The 23,747-nt window shown below is 43.3% G+C and overlaps 1 protein-coding gene across 1 annotated transcript; it reads left to right on the top strand.

Moving 5' to 3' along the window:
• The first annotated feature begins 210 nt into the window (after positions 1 to 210).
• Positions 211 to 23,747, top strand: LOC138975620 (uncharacterized). The gene is made up of 11 exons (XM_070348351.1): positions 211 to 367; positions 6,621 to 7,261; positions 9,075 to 9,260; positions 11,635 to 11,742; positions 13,250 to 13,461; positions 14,239 to 14,494; positions 15,334 to 15,599; positions 16,186 to 16,300; positions 17,393 to 17,518; positions 18,095 to 20,279; positions 21,389 to 23,747. The coding sequence occupies exons 2-11, from the start codon at positions 6,673 to 6,675 to the stop codon at positions 21,576 to 21,578; spliced, it is 4,233 nt and encodes a 1,410-aa protein (XP_070204452.1). The 5' UTR covers positions 211 to 367; positions 6,621 to 6,672; the 3' UTR covers positions 21,579 to 23,747.

Here is a 23,747-nt window from a genome sequence, read left to right as displayed (position 1 = left end):
TGTTTCACTTGTTGCCACATATCTCATACTTTGTCGGTCGAAGATAAACTTTGCATTGCCAGTTTCTTTTTTTTTAAATGTTATATCGCAGCACATTTCTTGGCAAACTATATGTATTTCTCCAAAGAATCAATACAGAATCATTAATGGAAGAAAAATAAGAGTCGTTTCCCCTATGCAACTAAAAATAGTAACACAACGAAAGTTATAAGACAACGTTTCGTTGACACTTCCGGCACAAATGCGACATGAGACATCTAACAAACATGAGGATGTAAACCCCCTGCTCCGCTGTGAATCCGTTTTGGACTTCCGTACCACACGCGGATCATTACAAATGCATGCTTACGGTTCCTCCTCGGTAATGGTATGTATTAAGATGACGCCCTTCTCGGCTAAATAACTTAGGACGCACCCTGTGGCAAGCATTCTGGCACCCATCATAATAATAATAATAATGGAAACTTATAGAGCGCTTACCTAGAAGCTCTAAGCGCTTTACAATGACATTGCTATACACATGTACAAAACCAAAATACAGCATTAATACACAAAAAGAACAGGAGTACAAAAGCAAATTCATCGTTTAAATCCATGCAGTCGCAAACAAACACACGCGTGCGCACGCACATACGCGTGCGCATACACACACACATGCTATGACCACACACATTCACAGATACACACAGACACACAGACACACGTTCACACACACACACACACACACACGCACACAAACACACACACACGCATACAGACAGGCGCACACACATACATACAACACATACACATGCACTCACACATGAATACTAATATACCTACACAATCTGCATACATGGCGTACACACAAAAAAGCCGCAGATATAATCACAAAACCAAGCTCGTGCTTATGCACATCCATTTATCTGACTAGATAAACCGATTTGTAGTTTGCACAAGGAAAAGAGAAAAAAGTAGCAGCACACGATTTCCAGATCACTGGCTGCTGCAGGGGTCACCAGACAGTTTGGGAGTTACTGGTTAGTCTAGAAAATGCTGTGTGAACAGGTGCGTTTTCAGATTTGATCTAAAAGAAGAATAGGATGGACTATGTCTGACAGAATAAGGAAGGGAGTTCCATGTTTTAACAGCAGCAAATGAAAATGCGCGTTGTCCATGTACTTTTCTTTTTTTTGTTGGAATTCGGAACATTCGAGTGTCAGCGGCAGAGCGCAGCGATCTGGAAGGGACGTACAGGTTTACGAGTTCAGACAGATATAAAGGTGCAGAACCAGTGATGATTTTAAAACAGAGACACGAGCTTTTGTACTTAATTCTTTGATTGACCGGAAGCCAGTGCAGATATTTCAAAAGGGGAGTACAAGGTTGCTTCTTGGAGGATTTACAAATTAATCTTGCAGCTGAATGTTGAACCCTTTGCAGTGGTTGGATGATAGTCTGGGGGCTACCGATTAGTACTGAATTACAAAAGTCTATTCTAGATAGCACACACGAAGAAATTAGTGTTTTGGTGGCCTCTTCAGTCAGACAAGAGCGGACTGAACTAATCCTTTTCAACTCAATGTATGCGGCCTGGCAGGTTTTGGTGACATGCTGTTTCATAGTCAGATCGCGGTCAATAATGACTCCAAGATCGCGGACTTTATCTGCAAAATCAATGCTAACAGCACCGAGTGTTACTGCTTTTGGAAGAGAGTGAGTTTTTTTGGATTTTGAGAAACACATCGCCTCGGTCTTATCGTCATTCAGTTTAAGTTTATTTTCTGACATCCATGTTTTAACAGTTGAAGTACAGATGTCTAGAGAGTGAAGGAGGTTAGGAATGTTTTCAGGTGATTCTGATTTGTATAGTTGTGTGTCGTCTGCGAACATTTCATGCTCGACGGAATGAGTCGAGATTACATTGGACAGAGGAGTTGTATAGAGAATAAAAAGGACAGGACCCAGCACAGAGCCTTGTGGGACGCCAAACTCAAGGGGAACTGTGGCTGACTGGTGGTCACCAACAAGAACAAACTGCTTTCTCTCAGTTAGATAAGACCGAAACCACTGAAGTGCGGTATTGCGAATGCCAAAAGCCTGCTCCAACCGACGGAGAAGAATTTCGTGATCGATGGTATCGAACGCAGCCGAAAGGTCCAAAAGTAGAAGAACCGAAACTTTATCTTCATCAAGGGAGACTAAGAGATCATTTACTACGCGTAGAATAGCGGTCTCTGTACTGTGTCCTGGACGGTAAGCAGACTGGTGAGGGCTCAGGAGATTGTTACAAGAGAGATGGGAAGCAAGTTGGTGGAGAACGATTTTTTCAAGAAGCTTAGAAAGGAAGGGAAGATTTGAGATAGGTCTATAGTTCTTCAGTTGGTTAGGATCTAGTGAGGCTTTCTTTAGAATGGGTTTTACAACTGCCTCTTTGAAACTAGAAGGGACAGTACCAGTGGTCAGTGATTCATTTACAATGTTTGTAATGGTGGGCAGAAGGGTTTCGAGATTGTCGTGGAAAAGTTTTGATGGAATCGGGTCTAGCTCACACGACTTTTTTGCAGACTTTTGAAGAGTCTCTAGAACAAACTTTTCGGACACTGGTGTAAAGTTAAACAATGGAGAACCAGTGTACGTCTCAGTGGTGACGTTGCTGAGTGAGGGCTGGGGGAAACTGTCTCGAATGGACACGATCTTTTGAAGAAAGAAGTCCGAGAATGCAGTTGGAAGTTCAGTAGTCGGGATCGTTAATGGAAGGATGACCTTTTGTACTTTGCCCAGAATCGTGTTCATGTTTCTGTAGAGTTCTTTACACGAGCTGCTAGCAGAGACGCGAGCAGAGTAGAAGGCAGTCTTCGCACCTTGGACGAGATCAGTCACTTTCTGCTTCGCTGTTTCGTAGATCTGCTTGTGGACTGTTAGTTTAGAAGCTAGCCAGCGACGCTCAGACTGACGACGATGTCGTTTTAGTTCAGTGAGCTCTGTGGAAATGGAGTTGAACCATGGAGTTGGCTTGCGTTGCTGCCGCACCTGTATCTGGCGTACAGGGGCATGCTTGTCCAGGGTCTGTCGGAGGTGAAGATTTAGGTCGGGAAGGGAGGTGTCAGGTGTAATGGAGTCAGCCAGGTCTCGAGCAAAGTCAAGAGGTCTGATCTTGTTGATGTTCCGGATGGACTTGAACTGTGGAAGTGGGGTGGGTTTGGGAACACTGAGGCTGCAGAGAAGGGATGTATGATCCGATGACAGGTCATGACACAGACGGGTAGAGTGCACAAGGTTATCACTTTCTCTATGGAGGATAAGGTCCAGTGTATGACCGTGAAACTTTAACAAGCCTAATTGTAAACAGTGAAAAATCAAGTGTGAAGTCATCGTGACATGATAATCTTGAACTGAACTTTATTATCATCTACTGGTACTGTCCTTACATAGTCCTCGTGACTACAAATGTAGTCATGCAGTGGTACAACTTGACCTAGTAGTAGAAGTAGTAGTATACTAAGTTAGTAAGTATAGTGAAGTACAGGTTTTGGGTACAACTACATGGTGTGTGTGTGTGTGTGTGTGTGTGTGTGTGTGTTACATGTGTTTGTGTGTGTATGTATCTGTCTGTTCGTCTATGTATGTGTGTGTGTGTGTGTGTTTGGATAGAAAGTCAACAGTGAAAACTATTTCAAGTTAAATAGTAACAGACCTTGGAACCCATACGATTTCGCCGTATTTTGTACGCGTGATTGTCTAGAATACGAGCAGTACGGTCAGTGGTTAAAAAATACGACGAGTACAATTCCTAGACTACTTTTCTTAAAAAGCTCATCCCAGGGCGGGGATGTAGCTCAGTCGGTAGCGCGCTGGATTTGTATCCAGTTGGCCGCTGTCAGCGTGAGTTCGTCCCCACGTTCGGCGAGAGATTTATTTCTCAGAGTCAACTTTGTGTGCAGACTCTCCTCGGTGTCCGAACACCCCCGTGTGTACACGCAAGCACAAGACCAAGTGCGCACGAAAAAGATCCTGTAATCCATGTCAAAGTTCGGTGGGTTATAGAAACACGAAAATACCCAGCATGCTTTCTCCGAAAGCGGTGTATGGCTGCCTAAATGGCGAGGTAAAAACGGTCATACACATAAAAGCCGTGAGAGTTTCAGCCCATGAACGAACAAACAAACAAACAAGCTCATCCCGAAGCCGATCTTGGATTTTGACACATGATTGCAGGTTTTGTCAGTACACATTAAAAGAAGAATTTGTTTTAAACGTATTGGTAAACTTAATTAACGGTGCGACTGACGCGTGTGAAATCATGGCAGTTCAAATGTTGTGTGGAGTACGCTCATTTTTCTGAAAATACACTAAGTTTCCTTGAGAATACTCAAAGTGCAAAACAGGGGTTCCCAGGTCTGTATAGTAACTAAAAGTCTTGTTCTAACTTTATTTGAAGGAATAATTCATTTCCATCGCGACAGTCTGTGTATAGATACCTCATGTATAACTCAACTGGCTATCTCTGTGCACTGCTTTTCTTCATACCGTTGACATCTTAACCCACCCTCTCCCCTGGTCAAGACTTTCCCCTTATAAATGAAAACCTTACTTTTTAAGATTGTGTGTGCGTGACCTTTTAAATTTACCTCCTATTTAACACTTTGTCCTTTTTAACACCTGATGTTTTGAGGTCGAGAAAGGGTGGTTCCACAAGCTGTACTCACAGAACTTGCATTTCAACTTGTCATCTCCTAGCTGTCACTTGTCAGTTACACAGCATGATTGATGTAGCATTACTAACATTGTAATTTATGTAAGGGAGACAACAAGTGTTGTGTAAGCCTGAGTTTAATTTACCTAGTAATACTGTTGCGGTTAGAAAATCTTGGTTGGTTTTCATTTCTTGTTTAACAGTGTTATTGTTAATTCTCTTAAAAGCCATTATGTTTACAGTGAGTGTGTAATTTAAGGGTGAAATTTACAGTGATGTTGCCACAAATTCATACCTATAGGACAAATGTCCTGAGCTTTCCGGCATCCATAGGACATGTATTTGACTGCTTTCAGACATTTTAATAGGACATTATAATTTTGTGCAAAACACAAAATCATGTGCACACACACATATCAGTATATGCACCGGCACCAACATTGTGTGTGTATATTGTTTTATTACTTTTGTTTGGGGTGTTGCAGGTAGCTTTGTTTCCTCCTTGGGGATGAAGCTACCAGGGGAAGGGATTGTGTTGGAGGTGCGGGTAGAGGGGTAGCCCTCCCGGTGCTCCCCCTTGGACCTCCCTAGTCTAGGACCCTGGGTCTTCGCGAGGTGGCCATTGTGGCGTAATCCCTCCGGACTAGCATAACGTTTCCCTATCCCAAGACCGACCGTGCGTGGTCTATGACCACATCCTCTACGAGGTGACCCTATCAACTAGGCAGCGAAAGCCCCTAGGCGAAACACGGCGGATCTAGAGGAGAGAACCTCGATAAAAAATTTGAGCTGCCATGAAGACGGAGCATGTTGGCTGAGGACAGCGGGCAGACCTTCTGTGCCGACACCCATCTACAGGAGAAAACCAGGCATGCACGCATCAAACCCAACATGGCCATACATTACCCGGGAACGTAGAAGAAGAAGAATTACTTTTGTTTCAAACAGGACACACACACAAAAAAAGAAACAAACAAACTAAAAAGCAACCAAAACCTTCAGCACTATTACTTTGATTGGCACACAAACTGCATGATTTCCTGACAGAGCTTTTTCTTGACAGATTCGACAAAACAATTTGCCAATATAGATGGTCTCTTTGCTGTCTAATTCTAACTAACTAGTACTAAACAGGCTCAGCCATGAATAGTTAACCTTATCAAATAACGCGCTGTCCGAAGGAATGGAGTTCTTGTCGGACAATGACAGCGCTCAGTGGAAAACGATAGGACATCTGACCGCCCATGCGGCCATGTGAATCGGACATTTGAGCCTTTTAATCGGTCTATGTCCGATGTCCGACGCCTAACGACATCCCTTCATTTAAATCAACTTTACTGCGCTGTTAGTGTTAGGTCAAGGTGAAAGAAGAGCGTAAAACTAAAACCATGACATTTAAATCACGAACCTCAGTGGCGATTAGGTCACCTCAAAAATTCTTCTTCTTGCTGAATATATACACACACACACTTCAAGGTGTAAGGTTATGTTACATTTATATTATAACTTTTATGTAAAACAGACATGTTTATTAACATTTAATTATTATTTTCAAGCGTATGAATCTATGATACAATGTAGCAGCAAACAAAATTCTGTGACTGTGAGTACAGACATAGACTCAAGTATCAAAGTTTGCTGGAAAGTTTAAAGCATTCAGGTTTGCAGGTATTAGAGTCGGAGATACTTAGCTAGCTGTAGTTTATTTCACGATCATTTGATCATGTGTCTAGTTGAACATAATTATTGAAAGATTTTGATGGTAATGAAATGGTGACTAGAACTAGAAGAATGAAAGGACAGATTTTATTTTGTTGTCACTCTCTCTCACTTTGTATAAAAATGTGCAGGTATCCAATCAACTGATGCATACAATGCGAGTGAGTTCTGTTCCATTTTTCTTCCACTTTGACTTACATATCTGCATTTTGCCATTGTGTTTCAGATACCGATTAATTCGCTTGAGCAGTAAATTCCAACTGACTGCTCTGGAAAAAATGGATTTCAAATCGAAAAACATGGAGGAGAAAACCTCGCCCAAGGCTGGCACAAACACAGGAAACAAAAGTAAAGACATTGACCTCATTCGCAAGAATCTTGCTAAAAGGTCACTCCAAGTCAAGTTTGACCTTGACAACACCGGCTACCAGCCCATCGAAAAGATTGGAATCGGTGCGTACGGTGTCGTCTGCTCGGCCATTTACAAGAAAACCTCAGACAAAGTGGCCATCAAAAAGATCCCCTGTGTTTTTGATGCTCTAGCGGTGGCCAAGCGCACCTACAGGGAGATCAAGATCCTGAAACATTTCAAGCACGACAACATCATCGCCATCAGGGAGATTCTGAAGCCCAAGGAGTCGTACCATGACTTCCAGGATGTCTACGTGGTTTTTGACCTCATGGAGAGCGACCTCCATCGCATTATTTACTCAAAACAGCCGCTGACGGAGGAGCATATTCGCTATTTCCTCTACCAGATTCTGCGAGGCCTCAAGTACATCCACTCGGCAAACGTCGTCCATAGAGATCTGAAGCCGAGCAACTTGCTGGTCAATGAAGATTGCCATGTTCGCATTGGTGACTTTGGTAAGTGTGTTCGCATTGGTGACTTTGGTAAGTGTGTTTGCTTGATGCATCATTCTGTATGAAATTTTACATGTTATTGTTTGAATGTTAGGTTATATTAAAGGCTGGTCTGTAATTGAGCTTCTCATAGGTCTGTTTAACTTAAGGCTCACAACAAATTATGAGACCAAGACTGTTTAGTGGATTAGATTTTGTTTTGGGCTGGCGTTAGGTTTGACTGAGAAACCCGATTCACAGTACTAAGCATAAGCAATGCATTGAGGCCAGAGCAACCAACAGGAATTGCACAATCACACACACACGCACGCCCACGCACGCACACACGCACACAGTCATGCACACACACACACTCACTCACTCACACGCACACACACACACACATACACACACACACTCACTCACACGCACGCACACACACACACTTACACACTTACACACTTACACACACACACTCAAACACACACACACACACACACACACACACACACACACACACACACATACACACACTGCAGTGGCACACATACACAGACATCGGAGTACATTGTATTAAAACAATTTCTACACAGAGAGACAAAGAATATTTATGGCATTTAATTATAAATTCAGCGCACATTATAATACCCTAACTATATGTAGCCCCCTTCTGTCCTAATGTATGAGTTAACAGCTGGATCGAATCACAATCGCACTCTCTGCCCACATGCTGTTCAAATGTTTGATCTAAGCAGGGGGGATCAGTGCTTCCTCCTAAATCAAACAGATGGTCTCCTTTGCAAAATCCGCATGCATGCAAACACAAGAGGAAATAGAAGGGAAGGGGTCATTGGAGATATGAAATGATCAAGGATTGTAGAGAGGGGAAGAGTGTTTGGTTAACAGAGAGCCCTTGGGCATTTTTACAGGTCAGTGACAGTCAGGAGTCAAGTATGTAGGGTGATGCATTTTTTTAAACTCAGTTGCATTATGTATATCATTTTAGTGGGGGATATAGCTCAGTTGGTAGCGCGCTGGATTTGTATTCAGTTGGCCGCTGTCAGCGTGAGTTCGATCCCAGGTTCGGCGGAAATTTATTTCACAGAGTCAACTTTGTGTGCAGACTCTCTTCGGTGTCCGAACCTCCCCCCGTGTACACTACATTGGGTGTGCACGTTAAAGATCCCACGATTGACAAAAGGGTCTTTCCTGGTAAAATTGCTTAGGCACAGTTAATAATTGTCTACCTATACCCGTGTGACTTGGATTAATAGGCCGTGAAAGGTAAATATGCGCCGAAATGGCTGCAATCTACTGGCCGTATAAAATTTCATCTCACACGGCATCACTGCAGAGCGCCTAGAACTGTACCCACGGAATATGCGCGATATAAGACTCATTGATTGATTGATTGATTGATAGTGTGAACAAAGGTGATATTTCCCTACTTTAAGCTTTTTTTATGTGTGACTTATTACTACGTGGTATGTACATATGTTCTTTTTGCTGAACTTGGTGTCATCAGTTAGTGTGATTCTTTTTTCCAAAATTTGCTTTTGAACTGTTTGTGCGGAAATTACGGGCTGCCGGGAAGCATTATTAATCCTCAGTAATCAACACAAATACTTTTTTATTTATTACACAAGAAAAAGTGTGTGTTAACAAAAAAGCAAACACAATAAACCAATAGCACTGACAATTGTTTGCATAAAATGTGATAAGCTTGCTAAAGAAATCACTCACATTAGAAAACGTGCATGATCTTTTTAACAAAGTGTTAAAAATTGCATTTCTTCTCCTCGCTTGTCCAAGCAAAATCAATTTGTTCCATTCTCAGGTATGGCGCGAGGTGTGAACTCCCAGCCGGATGCGCCGTCTCACTACATGACGCAGTATGTTGCCACACGCTGGTATCGTGCACCAGAGATTCTTCTCTCTCTCTTGGAGTACGGCACTGCTGTCGACATGTGGTCCGTGGGTTGCATCTTTGCTGAGATGCTTGGAAGGAAACATTTATTTCCAGGTTGAGTTTTGCTGTTTTATTTACCATGCTGTCTTTCTTACTCTTTCTCCCGCTCATTCTGTGTCTCCCTGTCTTTCTCTCTCGTTCTCTCTCTCTCTTTCTCTCTCTCTCTCTCTCTCTCTCTCTGTCTTCTCCCCACCCCCCACCCCCCTACACTCTGGATCTCTCTCTCACACTCCCTCCCTCCCTCTCTCGATCTGTATCTCTGATGGTTCTTTTTGTTTTGTTTAGGCGGTTTGTTTGCTGTTTGTTTGTTTGTTTGTTTGTGAATTACTTTAGAAGAGAGTCTTACCACGGTCAGGTAAATCCCAAAGTAATGTGAAAAAGCAGTGTGTTATAAGGGGTGAAATATATATACGACTAGTGTCTGTCTGTCTGTCTGTTCGCGATGCACGGCCAAAGTTCTTGGTGGATCTTTTTCAAATTTGGACACTGTATTTAGCTACACCCCGGACACAACCTCATCGATGAGATATTTCAACACGTGCTCTCAGTGTGTGTGCGCGCTGAACCGATTTTGATTTTTTTGGTCTGGATCCACTACCAGTAACTCTTCCTTATCTTCTCCAGTGTTTTCAGCCGCGATTATCTCTTTTCCTCCGTGTGGCGTCAATCCATATTCCCATTACTACGTTACTATTTTTAGAAGGTCACTGCACATTACTATTTTTAGAAGGTCTCCAGTGTTTTGCGCGTTTATCTCCTTTCCTTCGTGCGCCGGCAAAGCCGGCGTACACCCGGCTTGGTATTTGGCTCTACTTCTTCCCGGCGAAGCGGGTAATCATCTAGTTCTATATATACGTGAGAGAGACACTCGTGAGATAATAATCGTTCAAATCACACGTGTGTATATCATTTAAATGAGGTCATGTCAAGCAAGTCTGGCTGAGACCTGTTTTTCCACTGCTTATGATGCCAAAGTCACCAAGACAAACGTCATAATAAAAAAAAATTGCGCTCGCTAATTACCCTCGATGAATTTTTAGAACTAACACGTCACGCCAAACTTTCAGAGTGACGTTTCTTTGCTTTGACGTAATAGATTGCACGAGGTTTTAGAAGAGATCGAGGTTCCAAAACAAGCGTCTTCAATTTAGCTGCCTCGACTGCAGGACATTTTCAGTAAAATACACGTAAGTACAGTATGTAGGATAAACAGAATACTACATCAGTACATGGCTTGCTGTGCATGTGTCGTACCAGATTTACACTCGTTGCTTTTTCAAATAGTGAACAGCTCGCTTTCGCTCGCAGTTCAATATTTTTAAAAAACAACTCGTGTAAATCTGGTACGACACAGCAAGCCATGTAGTATTCTCTATTTATAAAGTTATATTGGGGGTCTCAAAAGTGGTGTTCCATTGTAATGCATGTTTTGTGAGGACACTGAATGATCATTAGTCATACATTATTTTCTGAGTTCTCTCTCTTTTTATATTTAGTCAAGTTTTGACTAAATATTTTAACATCGAGGGGGAATCGAAACGAGGGTCGTGGTGTATGTGCGTGTGTCTGTGTGTCTGTGTGTGTGTGTAGAGCGATTCAGACTAAACTACTGGACCGATCTTTATGAAATTTGACATGAGAGTTCCTGGGTATGAAATCCCCGAACGTTTTTTTCATTTTTTTGATAAATGTCTTTGATGACGTCATATCCGGCTTTTCGTGAAAGTTGAGGCGGCACTGTCACGCCCTCATTTTTCAACCAAATTGGTTGAAATTTTGGTCAAGTAATCTTCGACGAAGCCCGGACTTCGGTATTGCATTTCAGCTTGGTGGCTTAAAAATTAATTAATGACTTTGGTCATTAAAAATCTGAAAATTGTAAAAAAAAATAAAAATTTATAAAACGATCCAAATTTACGTTTATCTTATTCTCCATCATTTGCTGATTCCAAAAACATATAAATATGTTATATTTGGATTAAAAACAAGCTCTGAAAATTAAAATATATAAAAATTATTATCAATTTTTTTTTTTCGAAATCAATTTAAAAACACTTTCATCTTATTCCTTGTTGGTTCCTGATTCCAAAAACATATAGATATGATATGTTTGGATTAAAAACACGCTCAGAAAGTTAAAACGAAGAGAGGTACAGAAAAGCGTGCTATCCTTCTCAGCGCAACGAATACCCCGCTCTTCTTGTCAATTCCACGGGCACTGCCTTTGCCACGGGCGGTGGAGTGACGATGCTACGAGTATACGGTCTTGCTGCGTTGCGTTGCGTTCAGTTTCATTCTGTGAGTTCGACAGCTACTTGACTAAATATTGTATTTTCGCCTTACGCGACTTGTTTTTTTTCAATTGATAGTTTTGTCTATATATATTTTCAATCCACAAATGTTGACACACTGCTTGATTCTTCAACAGGTAAGGACTACCTTACGCAGGTGAAGCTGGTCCTGGGGCTGCTAGGAACACCGTCAGAAGCTGTTCTCGGCAACTGCCAGAGCGAGGTCCTCAAAAGAATCATTAAGAGTAAGTACAGCCGGTGTGATTGAGTCTTGAGGCTTGGAAAATAAATCAATAAATAAATCAAGCAATAAATAAATAAATAAATAAATCCCTGCGCTTTAAACTGTACCCACGGAATACGCGCGATATAAGCCTCATATTGATTGATTGATTGATTGATTGATGAAAGACTGTCAAAGGCCACCTTTTGTTCACTGGCCTACTGTCAAGCAATGATAAATGGTGTAAGTACAGTGGTACCTGTTAGGTGAGGTCTCTCCAATGCTGGGACACCTTGTTGTCTTTGCATTATGATAAAATATCAGTGTCATGAGAGGCCACGTGCAATATTAAAGGACATTTTGGCTGCTCCAAAGGTTGTCCTATCATTACAGGTACCAATACATAATAAAATTATGTGGGTGGTAAAATGAGAAGTCCCTCAAATGAAAGAATAAAAGACAACTTCTGTTGTACGTTGGCTTACTGCCATACAGTGATGCAAGTACACGGACAGTTATAGGAGGATTTTCTATGGCCCCAGTGATTGGTTATTAAGGATATGTTGGTATACTGAATGTTAGATGTTTAGCCAGGGTCGCGTGATTTTGTACGTGGAAATTAGATCTTTGTCACAGGTGATCAGAGCAGAAACTGTAATGGTCTTTAGGGGAAGGGACAGTATTTGAAAGATGCAGTGTACCGTATTTTCCGGGTCATAAGGCGCTACTTTTTTCCTCGAGTTTGACCCCTGCCCTTGTATAACAAAGGGCCTAATCCGTGTATGAAATACGAAAAAAATCAAAGAGACCGCATGAGTACCAGTCAAACAACTTGTGATAATGCATGTTTCAGCTACTAGGTACTACCCTGGCCAAGTTTCCTCTCAAGACATCAAAGAGACCGCCCCATAGGTTAAACTCGCGGGGGTGCAGGAAGTGTTTCCTCTCTCAGATATGACAGGGGAACCACCTCTCATAGCTAAAACTGGGTCATTGACCCCTGGGAAGAAGGTCAGTGTCTAAACAAGGCAACCCAGCTATCACAATGGACCTGCCTTTGATCTCGCCGCACACACAGAGCACACATATTTCCACTCTGTATTCTTCCTTTGATGTGCGACTTATTTTCATTCTTCGACCGTTTGTTACCGGTATACTTTTTCAATTTTGGTGCACCCTATCGGCCCCCTGCGCCCAATGGGTGACTGGATTACAATTTTTGTTTAAAGAAGGGGTTGCGCCTTATGCGCTGTAGCGCCTTGTAACCCGAAAAATACGGTACCTTTTAAAGCGGTGTCAGAATTGAGATCTGTCGGTCGCAATGGCCTAGTGGATGAGACGCCAGCCTCCCATGCGGAAGGTTGAGAGTGTTCGAATCCCGACCCACTTTAGCAAAAACATGAGTGTTTGTGAGAGTTTAAAGAAGAAGAGGAATTTAGGTCAAGATAACATCCCAAAAGAACATTGAAGAAAACATAGATGAAAAGGTCAATGTTGTAAACAGTACTTTGCTAATTATATTAAACTAGGTCTGGGTCACCACCAACCCATGGCATGGTCCACGCTGTTTCCCAAGGCCAGCAGAAAGGCTCTGGATCTGTTGGGCAAGATGCTGGTCATGAACCCAGCGGAGCGTATCACGGTGGAGCGAGCCTTGAAGCATCCATTCATGTCCAAGTACCACGACCCCGATGATGAGCCCATCTGTGTGCCGTCCTTTGAGTTTGACTTTGAGAAGGAGGTGAGATGATTAGATTGGAAAGGGGGGGGGGGGGGGAGGAGGGGGATATTGTGTGTTTGTGGGGGGGGGGGGGGGGGGCGTGTTTGTGTGTTTGTTTCTCTTGAGGAAAGGAGTCTTCTTGTTGTTTTTTTTTGTTGTTTTTTAACATTTTATCAGGTTGAGTTAGTGCCTTTAATGTTAGCATTCTTTTTGCTGTCTACTGTCTTGTTTATAGTCAAATTTAAAAAGGAAAAGAGCTGATGAATCAGAGGATAGCTACACTTACAGGTGATTGTGTTAGTGTTGATTGTGTAGTGTTGAGAATCATATGTATCGGGGGAAGAGCAGAATGAAAAAGTGCACAAGAGACATCTAAAAGGGAAAGGAATGAAAACGTGCGTACAAAGATGTGATTGCTGTCGTACAGGTTTTGCGGGGGAAAAGCATGGAGCCATTAAAACACAAATAAAACCGCACATTCAGTCAATCTTTACCAAAACGCAAAAACATGAAGGACCAAACTTAAACGAAAGGCTAGTTTATAGAACGTTAAATTATTGACAAACAATTTCTGAAAACATTTTTGCTTAAAATTAAAGTTAAAATTGTAGTTCTTATAAAAGCTAAGAGATCAAGGGATCAAGATGTGATTAAAAAAATGTTTAGTCAATTCGCGTAGTTACACATTCAATAAACTAACTTTTTTTGCTGTTTGATTCTTGAATGTGGAAAGTCTTGAAACAGTCTGATCAGTTTTGGATTTCATTTGTACAATTATCTTTCCATCATGTTTTGCAGCTCCTTCATATGGACAGAGATAATCTAAGGGAGGTGATCTACAAGGAAAGCATGGAGTTCCACCAGCCAAGGACCCCTACGCTCAGCTTCCCCGTCTGTCTCCGCCCAGCTCCCAAGTCGGAGGAGTCATCGGATAGGGGAGTCGCTGGGGATACGATTGTTTCGTCCTTCAAAGATCAGCTGCAGTTGATGGTCAGCGTGAATTCTGGAGAGCCAGGAAAGGGGAGCGAAGCTGTCGGTGATCATGGTGGATCAGGTATGAAGCTGATTTTGAAGTTTTGTCTGTCTGCATTGGATTTTTTGTTGATGGTGATATAATTCATGAGGTTTACCCCGTCCTAATTTTGAGCTTTGTTTGGGTTAGTGGTGGTTGTGGTATTACAATCAGTTTTAAAGTTGAACATATCATATTTTGTTGTCCGTGTGACTTGGAATAATAGGCCGTGAAAAGTAGGATATGCGCCGAAATGGCTGCGATCTGCTGGCCGATGTGAATGCGTGATGTATTGTGTAAAAAAAATTCCATTTCACACGGCATAAATAAATCCCTGCGCCTTGAATATGTGCGCGATATAAATTGCATAAAAATATTTTAAAAATAAAATAAAAATAAATCCCTGCGCTTAGAACTGTACCCACGGAATACGCGCGATATAAGCCTCATATTGATTGATCATGGCTGCCTAAATGGCGGGGTAAAAAACGGTCATACACGTAAACTTCCACTCGTGCAAAAAACACGAGTGTACGTGGGAGTTTGAGCCCACGAACGCAGAAGAAGAAGAAGATTGATTGATTGATTGATATTTTATATTAGATTTATATCAGATTTTGTCCACTTTCCATTGCCATGTTGTTCATGCGTTTTTCTTCATTTAACAACATGAGACTATTTTATTTTGGGGGGGGGGGGGGGGGGTGGGGGGGGGGGGGGGGGGGTTGTCTGGTCTTTTGTCATTTGTCATCCTTGTTCTATTCCTTTTTCTATTCCTTTTGCTTCGTGATTTTGCGTGATTGTATCATGACCTTACCAGAGAAGCTTTTGCACAAAAAAGTGGCCGACTGCTACAGTATCTTGCTTTCCTCTTTACCCAGCTCGTCCTAAACCTGATGAAGACCGCTCCACGCCACCACGAGACACCGTCTCCATCCAGTCCCTCTCTCTAGCCACCACTCCCCAGCACAGCGAGGAGGTCTTCAAAAAGCCCTTGGAAAAACCCACCAAAAAATCACCGGTGTCTGTGGACACGGCCAATCTACAGCTGCCGTGTCTGAGTGACATTGAAATGCTCAGCGCTCAGTCCACTGACGGCAAAGCAATGGACACCCAGGGTCCTCGCACTCCGCTGAGTGTGAAACAGGTTAGTGATGGGCTTGTGAAGGGCTGTGCGTCTGTCTGTGTGTCTGTCTGTCTTTCTTCTGTTTACCTGTCGATCTTCCTTTCTTTCTTATGTTTGTGTCTGTCTGTCGGTTTATCAGTATGTAACTGTAGTATGCTCTACCATGTGAACTTTTTTGGGCAATTTTCGGCATCTTGCAGATTTTAGTTCTTAAAGGCACTCCTGGGGTAATCATATAGGTTGTTCGGACGATAAGAAGAAGAAAAACAACAATCTTTTCGGCACTCTCTCCAATTTTCAACCAATTTTGTTTTCAAGACAAGGCTAACCTGTGTACAAGACTATTTACCACAAAACAGTGTTCCTTGATATTTGTTTTCCACGCTGACAAAGCTTCATGAATAAAAACTACTAAGATAATACATGTACCTGCTTCTACACAGTTATGTTTATCAATCAATCAACATGAGGCTTATATCGCGCGTATTCCGTGGGTACAGTTCTAAGCGCAGGGATTTATTTTTATTTTTTTATTTTTTTTATTTTATGCAATTTATATCGCGCACATTATTCAAGGCGCAGGGATTTAGTTATGTTTATGTGACAGGAGCCTGACAAGGAAGGAAAGGCTGGAGACAGAAAATCGTCAGAAAACAAAACCATATCAGAGGACACCAAGGCGCTAGTCAAGCAAGCCTTGCTCAGTCATCGCCAGCGAACAGGTCAGTGTGTGTGCGTCTCTGTACAGGTGTCTGCTTTTTGTGTTTGTGTGTGTGTGTGTGTGTGTGTTTGTGTGTGTGTGTGTTTGTGTGTGTGTTTGCAGGGTTCGACACTAGCGGGGGCGGGGGGCGGAACGCCCCAGAGTTTTGTGTTCCGCCCCAAACATTGCCGAAGCTTGGGGCCCACTCCGCCCCAGGATAAATTCCAACAATGACAAACCGAAAATTCTAATGCCAGAGCCAATCACTAAAAATCGCCAGTCAAAGTCGTCACTGAAATTTGCGTTACGATCAATGCCGCAGTCAAGAAAAAAACATTGAAATCGTCGAAGGACAATGCCGCAAGGGAAATAACTCCCAGATTGGTCTCTTTAGCGTGAGAGATAAGTATCGCCTTCAAAGGCCAAACGCAAAATGTGGCAACATATCCCTGGTGTAAAAAAAACCATGGAAATGAAGATGAAGAACAGGGTGGAGAGAAACGAAAAAAGGAGACCGATGCAGCCAAAAGCGCGAAGCGCTGTCGTAATTTCAATGTCAAATGGTTGAAAGAATGTGTACGATGAAGAAAAACAGACATTCAATGCATTGCCGCACGTGAATACTGAGAGTGGGCCCCAGATTTTTGTTTTCCGCCCCAGCAATTTCCATCTCTGGGGCCAGTGTGGCCCCAGGCCAAATAAGTTAGTGTCGACCCCTGGTTTGTGTTTGTGGGTGTGTGTTTGTGGGTGTGTGTGTGTGCATTTGTCTACACTACAGGTGTGTGCTCTGTGTGTGTGTGTGTTTGTGAGTGTATGTGTGTGTGTGTGTTTGTGGGGAAAAGAGAGAGAAAGAGAAGGATATGTTTCATTAGTTAGTGTGTCTGCATCTTTGTATGCTCACATGTCTGTGTATTTGTTTGTGTATGTGTGCGTGCATGCATGCTTGAATGTGTGTGTGAGAGAGAAAGATTTTTGTATGGGTATGTATACATGTGTGTGATCGTATGTCAAACACAGTTTCTGGAAACTCATCTTAAGTGAAGTGCCAGTACTGCAAGCACAGGTTTGCCATAGCTGTTTTTAATTCATTTTTCCCCATTTTAATTCCCAACAGAATCGTGTGGAGAAGATGACAAGCCACGCCCCGTCACAGCAGCACAGCGCCAGCGAGAGAGAGAAGAAAAGAGGAAGAAAAAGAGGGACAACAAGCTGAAGAAAATGCAGGAGAAGAAAAACAAAGGTATGTTTCTATCTTTGTATACGTAGAAGAGCAGCAAACAGTATCCACAAATCAGTGGCAGGTTGTAAAACGTTCTTCATAATTGTAGCTGTACTGAACCTGTTTGCTTCTCCGGGTGCTTGGTGACAGATGACAGGAATGTGTTTTAACGTCAATAGGCAGTAGAACGCTGAAAGTTGTTCCTACTCGCAAAAAAATTTGCTGTGATTTTAGTAGAAATGCTGAACTTTTTTTCTTTTTTTCTTTTGGGATTAATTCTTGCCCCATCGCAGAGAAACTCAGGCTGTTTCCTCCAAATGGAAAGCTAGCAGCAACAAGTTAAACTACCCAGGTGTGTGTGTGTTTAGGTTTAATTAGCTACCTGCACTTCTGGTACAATGACCAAGGTCCATAAACTGCTGAAATGTCAATGGTCATTTTGGCAGGATTACCCAGGAAAGCTAATCCTGCAACATCCCTGGATAGTCATATGTTTTTGTTTGGTGTGCGGCTGAGTAAGTTTAACATCCATGCTCTGTTTTCGAGCAATAATGTTCCTCACATTTTTGTCACCATTTTATTTGGGATCTGTTACAGACCAGCCTCCAGCAGCAGAGCTGTCAGCGGCCGACAGAGAAATGTTGGCACGATGGTCGTCCATGCAGAAAAAAGACAACCCGCAGACCAGCACCACCACACCGGCCAACACCCAGCCTCCCTCCACCACCACCACCACTATTGTCTATCTCCAGCAGGGGAACCTCAACCCCTCCAGCCCTCCCGGGTTGTCCCCCCCTCACCCAGCCCCCACCACCACCACCCCTCCCACCATTCTCCCAGCAGGTGTTATTCCCCAGGCCGTAGTGCCTGGACAGCTGACCCTCGGGCAGTGCCCGATCGCCCAGTCCCAAGGTCAGATTGTTATTCCTCACACCCAGATGGCAACCCTCTCTCACAGTCAGGTGGTTCTTGCCCTGCAACCGCAGACCACACTTCAGCAGGGGCAGGTAACTGTCTCACAGCAGCAGCAGTTTCAGCAGCAGTCGGGATCAAGGTCATCGTTTCACGAGGGAAGTGTGGTGGATTTGCACAGGCACTCTGGAAGTCTGTGCATCACAGAAACACAGGCAGAGGCGTTGAAAGAAGCGCTGAAGCAACCTCAGGAGGGAGGGGGGAGGGAGAGCGGTGGGGAAGTGGTTGGTTCCCGGCCTGTCCACACCCCACCTCAAGCCACCATCGTGAGAAATGATTCCGGGGATTTCGTCAGAGCTCAGGAAACTGCTCACAGCCCGCATCACAACTCAGCCTCCCCTTCGCTCGGCCAGCAGCAGAATGCTCACAACGTGCACGGTTTCCCTCCGTCCCCTGACCCCAATCAATCTGCCAACATTGGACTAAGCCAGTCACCCTCCAGCCAGAACCAGTGCCATCCGGCAAACCTACGGCACAGTGGAGGCGTGCCTCAGCATCCACAGAACTTGACCGAGTTTCTTGAGATGCATTGCCAGCACCCGGTGAAAACAGACTCAACGCATGAAACAGACACTAAGGGAACAATTCCTGTGAATTCTGGGTTATTTGCCAACGCACCAGCTTCTAGTCATGAAGTGATCAGCCAGGGACCTTTGAAGCATGAACACGGTGGTTTTGAATCATGCAGCTTCTTTTCTGACTCTCAAGTGAAGCCTGGGGTGCTGTTTTCCAACTACAAACCTCATGAGACACCGCAGCCGTCCCAGCATCAAGATGCTACGCAGTTTGGCCACACAGGAGCCAACCACTGCATAGCAGCTGGCTATCAAAACGCAGCCTTTCAGGCGAGTACTGGGCAGAGCGGTGTGTGCTACACTACGCCCCAAACTCGGCAAGCAGGGCACGTCTCCCCAGTGGCTCAGCAATACTTCATGCCGTCTAACCAAGGTGCAGCATACAGCGCTGGGCAACAGGTTCAGAACAACCCCACAGGCCTACAGTTTGCAGGACACACTGGCATTGAAGGCGCCAATACTACCGCTCTTCCTTTCACCCGCTACACAGACACAGCCACCGACTTTCAGATGCTGGGAGCGAAAGATGGCGCAATGCATGGCGGCTTTGGAATTGCAGGACACGTGACTCTGGCTCAAAGTTTGGTGGGATCTCTTCCCACCATGGCCCACAGCTCACTAGTGCCTCACCCAAGTTTGTCACAGTCGATGGGTTCACATCCAAACTTGGCTCAAGCCTCACATCCCCAAGCTTCCATGGGATCTCGCCCTACTTTGGCAGAAGCAACAGCTGGGTCACATCATGTGCAGGCCTCGATGGGAGCACAGTCCAACACCGCTCCGGGAAGCAGCCAAGCTGTCGGTGGAGCACAGTCTCATAGCTTCCAACAGCCGCAAGTTTTCCACGCCCCTCACCCCGTACCTATTCCATCTACTTCCCACCATCACCACCACCACCACCACCATCAACACCATCAACATCAACACCCACAACACCCCTACATCCCCGCCCCCCTCCACGCCCATCTTCAGGGCCACGAAGTGGAGCCCCCTGAAGACCATCCTCACTCCCACTCCCGCTCCCACTCTCAAACGCGAGGAGAGAAGTCGGGTCCGAACCTGAGAGTGTCTGCCCCGAAACAGGACGGTGGCGTGGACCTTGTGGCCATGCTCAGCAACAAACTGTCCAGCATCTTCCCCCCATCCCTGTCGCTGACCCCTCGAGGCACCGGCGGAGGGTACGGTGTCGGAATGGACTTGGACGTCTTGATGGCCGATTCTTTGGATAACACGGGGTGAGTCAAGTTTGAACCCCCTTAGTCAGTTGAACCCCCCTTTTAAGACCACACAATTTAAGACTTCCTCCTTTTTAAGACCCTGTTTTCTCAGACTTTTTGTTCGTAACCTCTGTAAATTTACCTCCATTTTAAGACTCCCTTCCTTTTTAACACTTGATTTTTTCGAAAAATTTTAGGTCTTAAAATGGGGGTTCAACTGTATCTTGTTTTATGGGAACATTGTGTGTATTTTATACAAACACACTTGTGTACACTAGTGTTGTTCACATACACAGAAGAATATGGATCAGTTGGACCTGGATTCAAAATATGTATTGGTCAAAATGTCCTATCCACACACACAAATTTGTGACAAAAGAAATCCATTGGGTTAGAACTATCGGACGTTTGACTTTGACCGGCCTGGGGTCAGAACAATTGCATCAGTTTAAAAAAGTATGCATAAATGACCAAAGACAGAGGCCTGGGAACAACACTGGTGCACAATAGGGTAACAAAGTTGAGGGGTTGAGAGGGAAGTTGGGGCTAGGGAAGGGATGGGGGTTGAGGGATTTTCTTACAGTCTGTGTTGATCTGTCCTTGTACATCTGTTTGAGTGTTGGAAAAATGATGCAGTGAATATACATGTACAAGCATTTATCAGATTTTTGTTAGCCTTGTATATATTCTGCACAGAGTGAGGAAGAATGGTTGATGATTTTTAGCGTACCTGAATAATATTTTCTTATCTTGAAGCAGCCAGACTCTTTAGAATTAGACATAGAAAACTGTATTATTTCAAAAAGATAAATTCAGGTGTGGTGTACATGTATACAAACATATATATAGCATCAGACAGCATTCAACATAACAGGGGAGAATATAAAACAGTAACATTCCTTGCATACACAGCAAAAATACTGCAATACCAATAAACATTGCAATTTCCTGGTGCTGATCATTTAACACTAAAGGCTAAAACACGTGAAAGAGTCAACTCATGATAATCCAGATTAAGATAATAAACTTTGGAACAATTTAGGTGACAGTTCCTCCTGAGGTTAATGTTACCCTTACTCCTTACTCAAAACTGTAACTTATAATCTTTCTTTTTTTTAAATGTGTAGGCGTGGAGCAGAGCTGAGCCCGCTGTCATCGTCACTGATGGCTGATTGGCTGGACGTGACGGGGAACATCAGCCAGGCCGACCTTGACGCCATACAGACCGACTTCGGCATGGCCTCCCCTATGGCCATGTCCTGCAACGAGTTCAACCCCAACAACAGCAACAACAGCGGAAACGCCCAGTGGGGATAAACACTTTGCTTTTGGCCAGGCCAGGGCTTATATGAAATGTCTTGATGGACTATCAAGAAGTGTATTTTTAGGTTTTGCGCTGGCGCTGACTGACTGACTATTTGAGTTTTACAACTTCTGAGGACCAGTTGACCTATAATATTCAGACATGAATTGGTAATAAAATACACTGAGGATAAAATCTGATATTTGTGACTAGAACAAGCCCAGTTTGGTTGTCTTTTCAGCTCACCGTCATTTGGTCATTTGGCCGGCTTGTCTCGTCAAGGATTCAAGATGTGATAATGAGATATGATGGTGCATGTATGATTTCGTGTTTTATAGTTGTTGAACATTTAAATTGTTTTCTTGTGCTAGAAAAAGCCGGTAACTTAGATGATGGTTGTGGAACCCCCAAGTCTATTTTTTTCTCTCTTTGTTGCCTATTTGATAGACTCAGACCTACCTCAGCAATAAACAAAGCCTTGTACAAAACCTAAAGGTTGTTTTAGGGATATTTGTGTGTAAAAAGGCCACAAAAATGGGATCTAATTATATTCCCGAAAGAAGTTACTGCTTTTGTGCCTATTTCCCCGACCATTTACTTATAGTCATGGTGTTGACGCACAAGAACTTCTCCTGCACAAAAATGACTGCAGCAACAGCACTGATAGTCGTGTCATTTAAAATGATATTGCATGTGATCAGAAAGAGTTTGTCTATAATTTAAAATAAATGTACATGTATGTTCTTAAAAAGTACGCCCTGACAGTAACGGATATGACATTTTTGGTAGTATTTATTGCTCTCAGGACTAGGAGATAGAAGTAATTGACATGTATTGATGTGCCGCAGTTAGCTCACGGCAGAGGCGATATAAATTTAACTTTTACATCGTTTTGAATTAGCCGCAGGACCCCCGGACAACGAAAAACTGATATGGTCACCTCTTATTGACATTGAGCATTTAGTGTGGAAGCTATTTATGGCAGGATAAATAATCAGCTATTAGTACATGTGCACTCTTGGTACACAGTTTGTCAGCTGTTCACTTGAAATAAATTTATAGGAGTGTTGCTTGGATCTTGCTTAAAACGAAATGTCCCATATTTTTCCAGAAAATTCTCAAAATCCTAGAATGTGAAATAAAAACAGCAACGTGTCATGCATACTGGTTGATATTTTGGTTGATCGTTTTTGCTGATACATTTATTGCAATCACTGTATTTAAGAGTGACCCGTTTCAGTGAGGGCCACTGGATTTGATCTTGTAAAGAAATATTACGTTGCAAGTTTACTGTATGGTGGTGAGGAAAACCTGCCACAATGCTCTCTCTCTCTCTCTCTCTCTCCCTCTCTCTCTCTCTCTCTCTCTCTCTCTCTCTCTCTCTCTCTCTCTCTCTCTCTCTCTCTCTCTCTCTCTCTCTCTCTCTCTCTCTCTCTCTCTCTCTCTCTCTCTCTCTCTCTCTCTCTCTCTCTCTCTCTCTCTCTCTCTCTCTCTCTCTCTCTCTCTCTCTCTCTCTCTCTTGTTGCTGTGATTGATAAACTGAAAATATATTTTTGCTCATAGTACACGTATTTTAACAGAACTACCTAAACAAATGAGGTCCAACTTGCTCACACCTTATTGATACCTTGGGTATTTTGCATTTTGATAAGTTGCGAGTGCTTTGTTTGTTTGTTTGCTTAACGCCCAACCGACCACGAAGGGCCATATCAGGGCGGTGCTGCTTTGACATATAACGTGCGCCACACACAAGACAGAAGTTCCAGCACAGGCTTCATGTCTCACCCAGTCACATTCTGACACCGGTCCAACCAGTCCTAGCACTAACCCCATAATGCCAGACGCCAGGCGGAGCAGGCACTAGATTGCCAATTTTAAAGTCTTAGGTATGACCCGGCCGGGGTTCGAACCCACGACCTCCTGATCACGGGGCGGACGCCTTACCACTAGGCCAAACGTGCCGGTGTTGCGAGTGCTTCTTTAAATTTGTTTTGGAGTTGTTGATGAACACATTATTGATTACAAAATTCAGTTATGAACTTGATCAATGCAAACAGAACAAATCATATACTCATTTTCACAAATCCTGTGTTTGTTTTGAAGTGAACATATCTGCATTTAATTTAATATCATTTGCTCTATAACACATACTTGATCAGGAATAAAAATGTAAAAGGAATATA

The sequence above is a fragment of the Littorina saxatilis genome, linkage group LG9 (genome assembly GCF_037325665.1).
Source record: "Littorina saxatilis isolate snail1 linkage group LG9, US_GU_Lsax_2.0, whole genome shotgun sequence".
NCBI lineage: Eukaryota > Metazoa > Mollusca > Gastropoda > Littorinimorpha > Littorinidae > Littorina > Littorina saxatilis.
Note: the sequence above shows the minus strand (reverse complement) of the source record. Positions and strands in the feature narration are given on the sequence as shown.

What these genes read in the sequence shown, in the direction of transcription:
- LOC138975620 (XM_070348351.1), top strand. Translation starts at nt 6,673, where the DNA reads ATGGATTTCAAATCGAAAAACATGGAGGAGAAAACCTCGCCCAAGGCT. An exon ending in CTCCGCTGAGTGTGAAACAG is followed by an intron (nt 15,600 to 16,185) that starts GTTAGTGATGGG and finishes TTTATGTGACAG; the next exon opens with GAGCCTGACAAGGAAGGAAA. An exon ending in CAGTCATCGCCAGCGAACAG is followed by an intron (nt 16,301 to 17,392) that starts GTCAGTGTGTGT and finishes AATTCCCAACAG; the next exon opens with AATCGTGTGGAGAAGATGAC.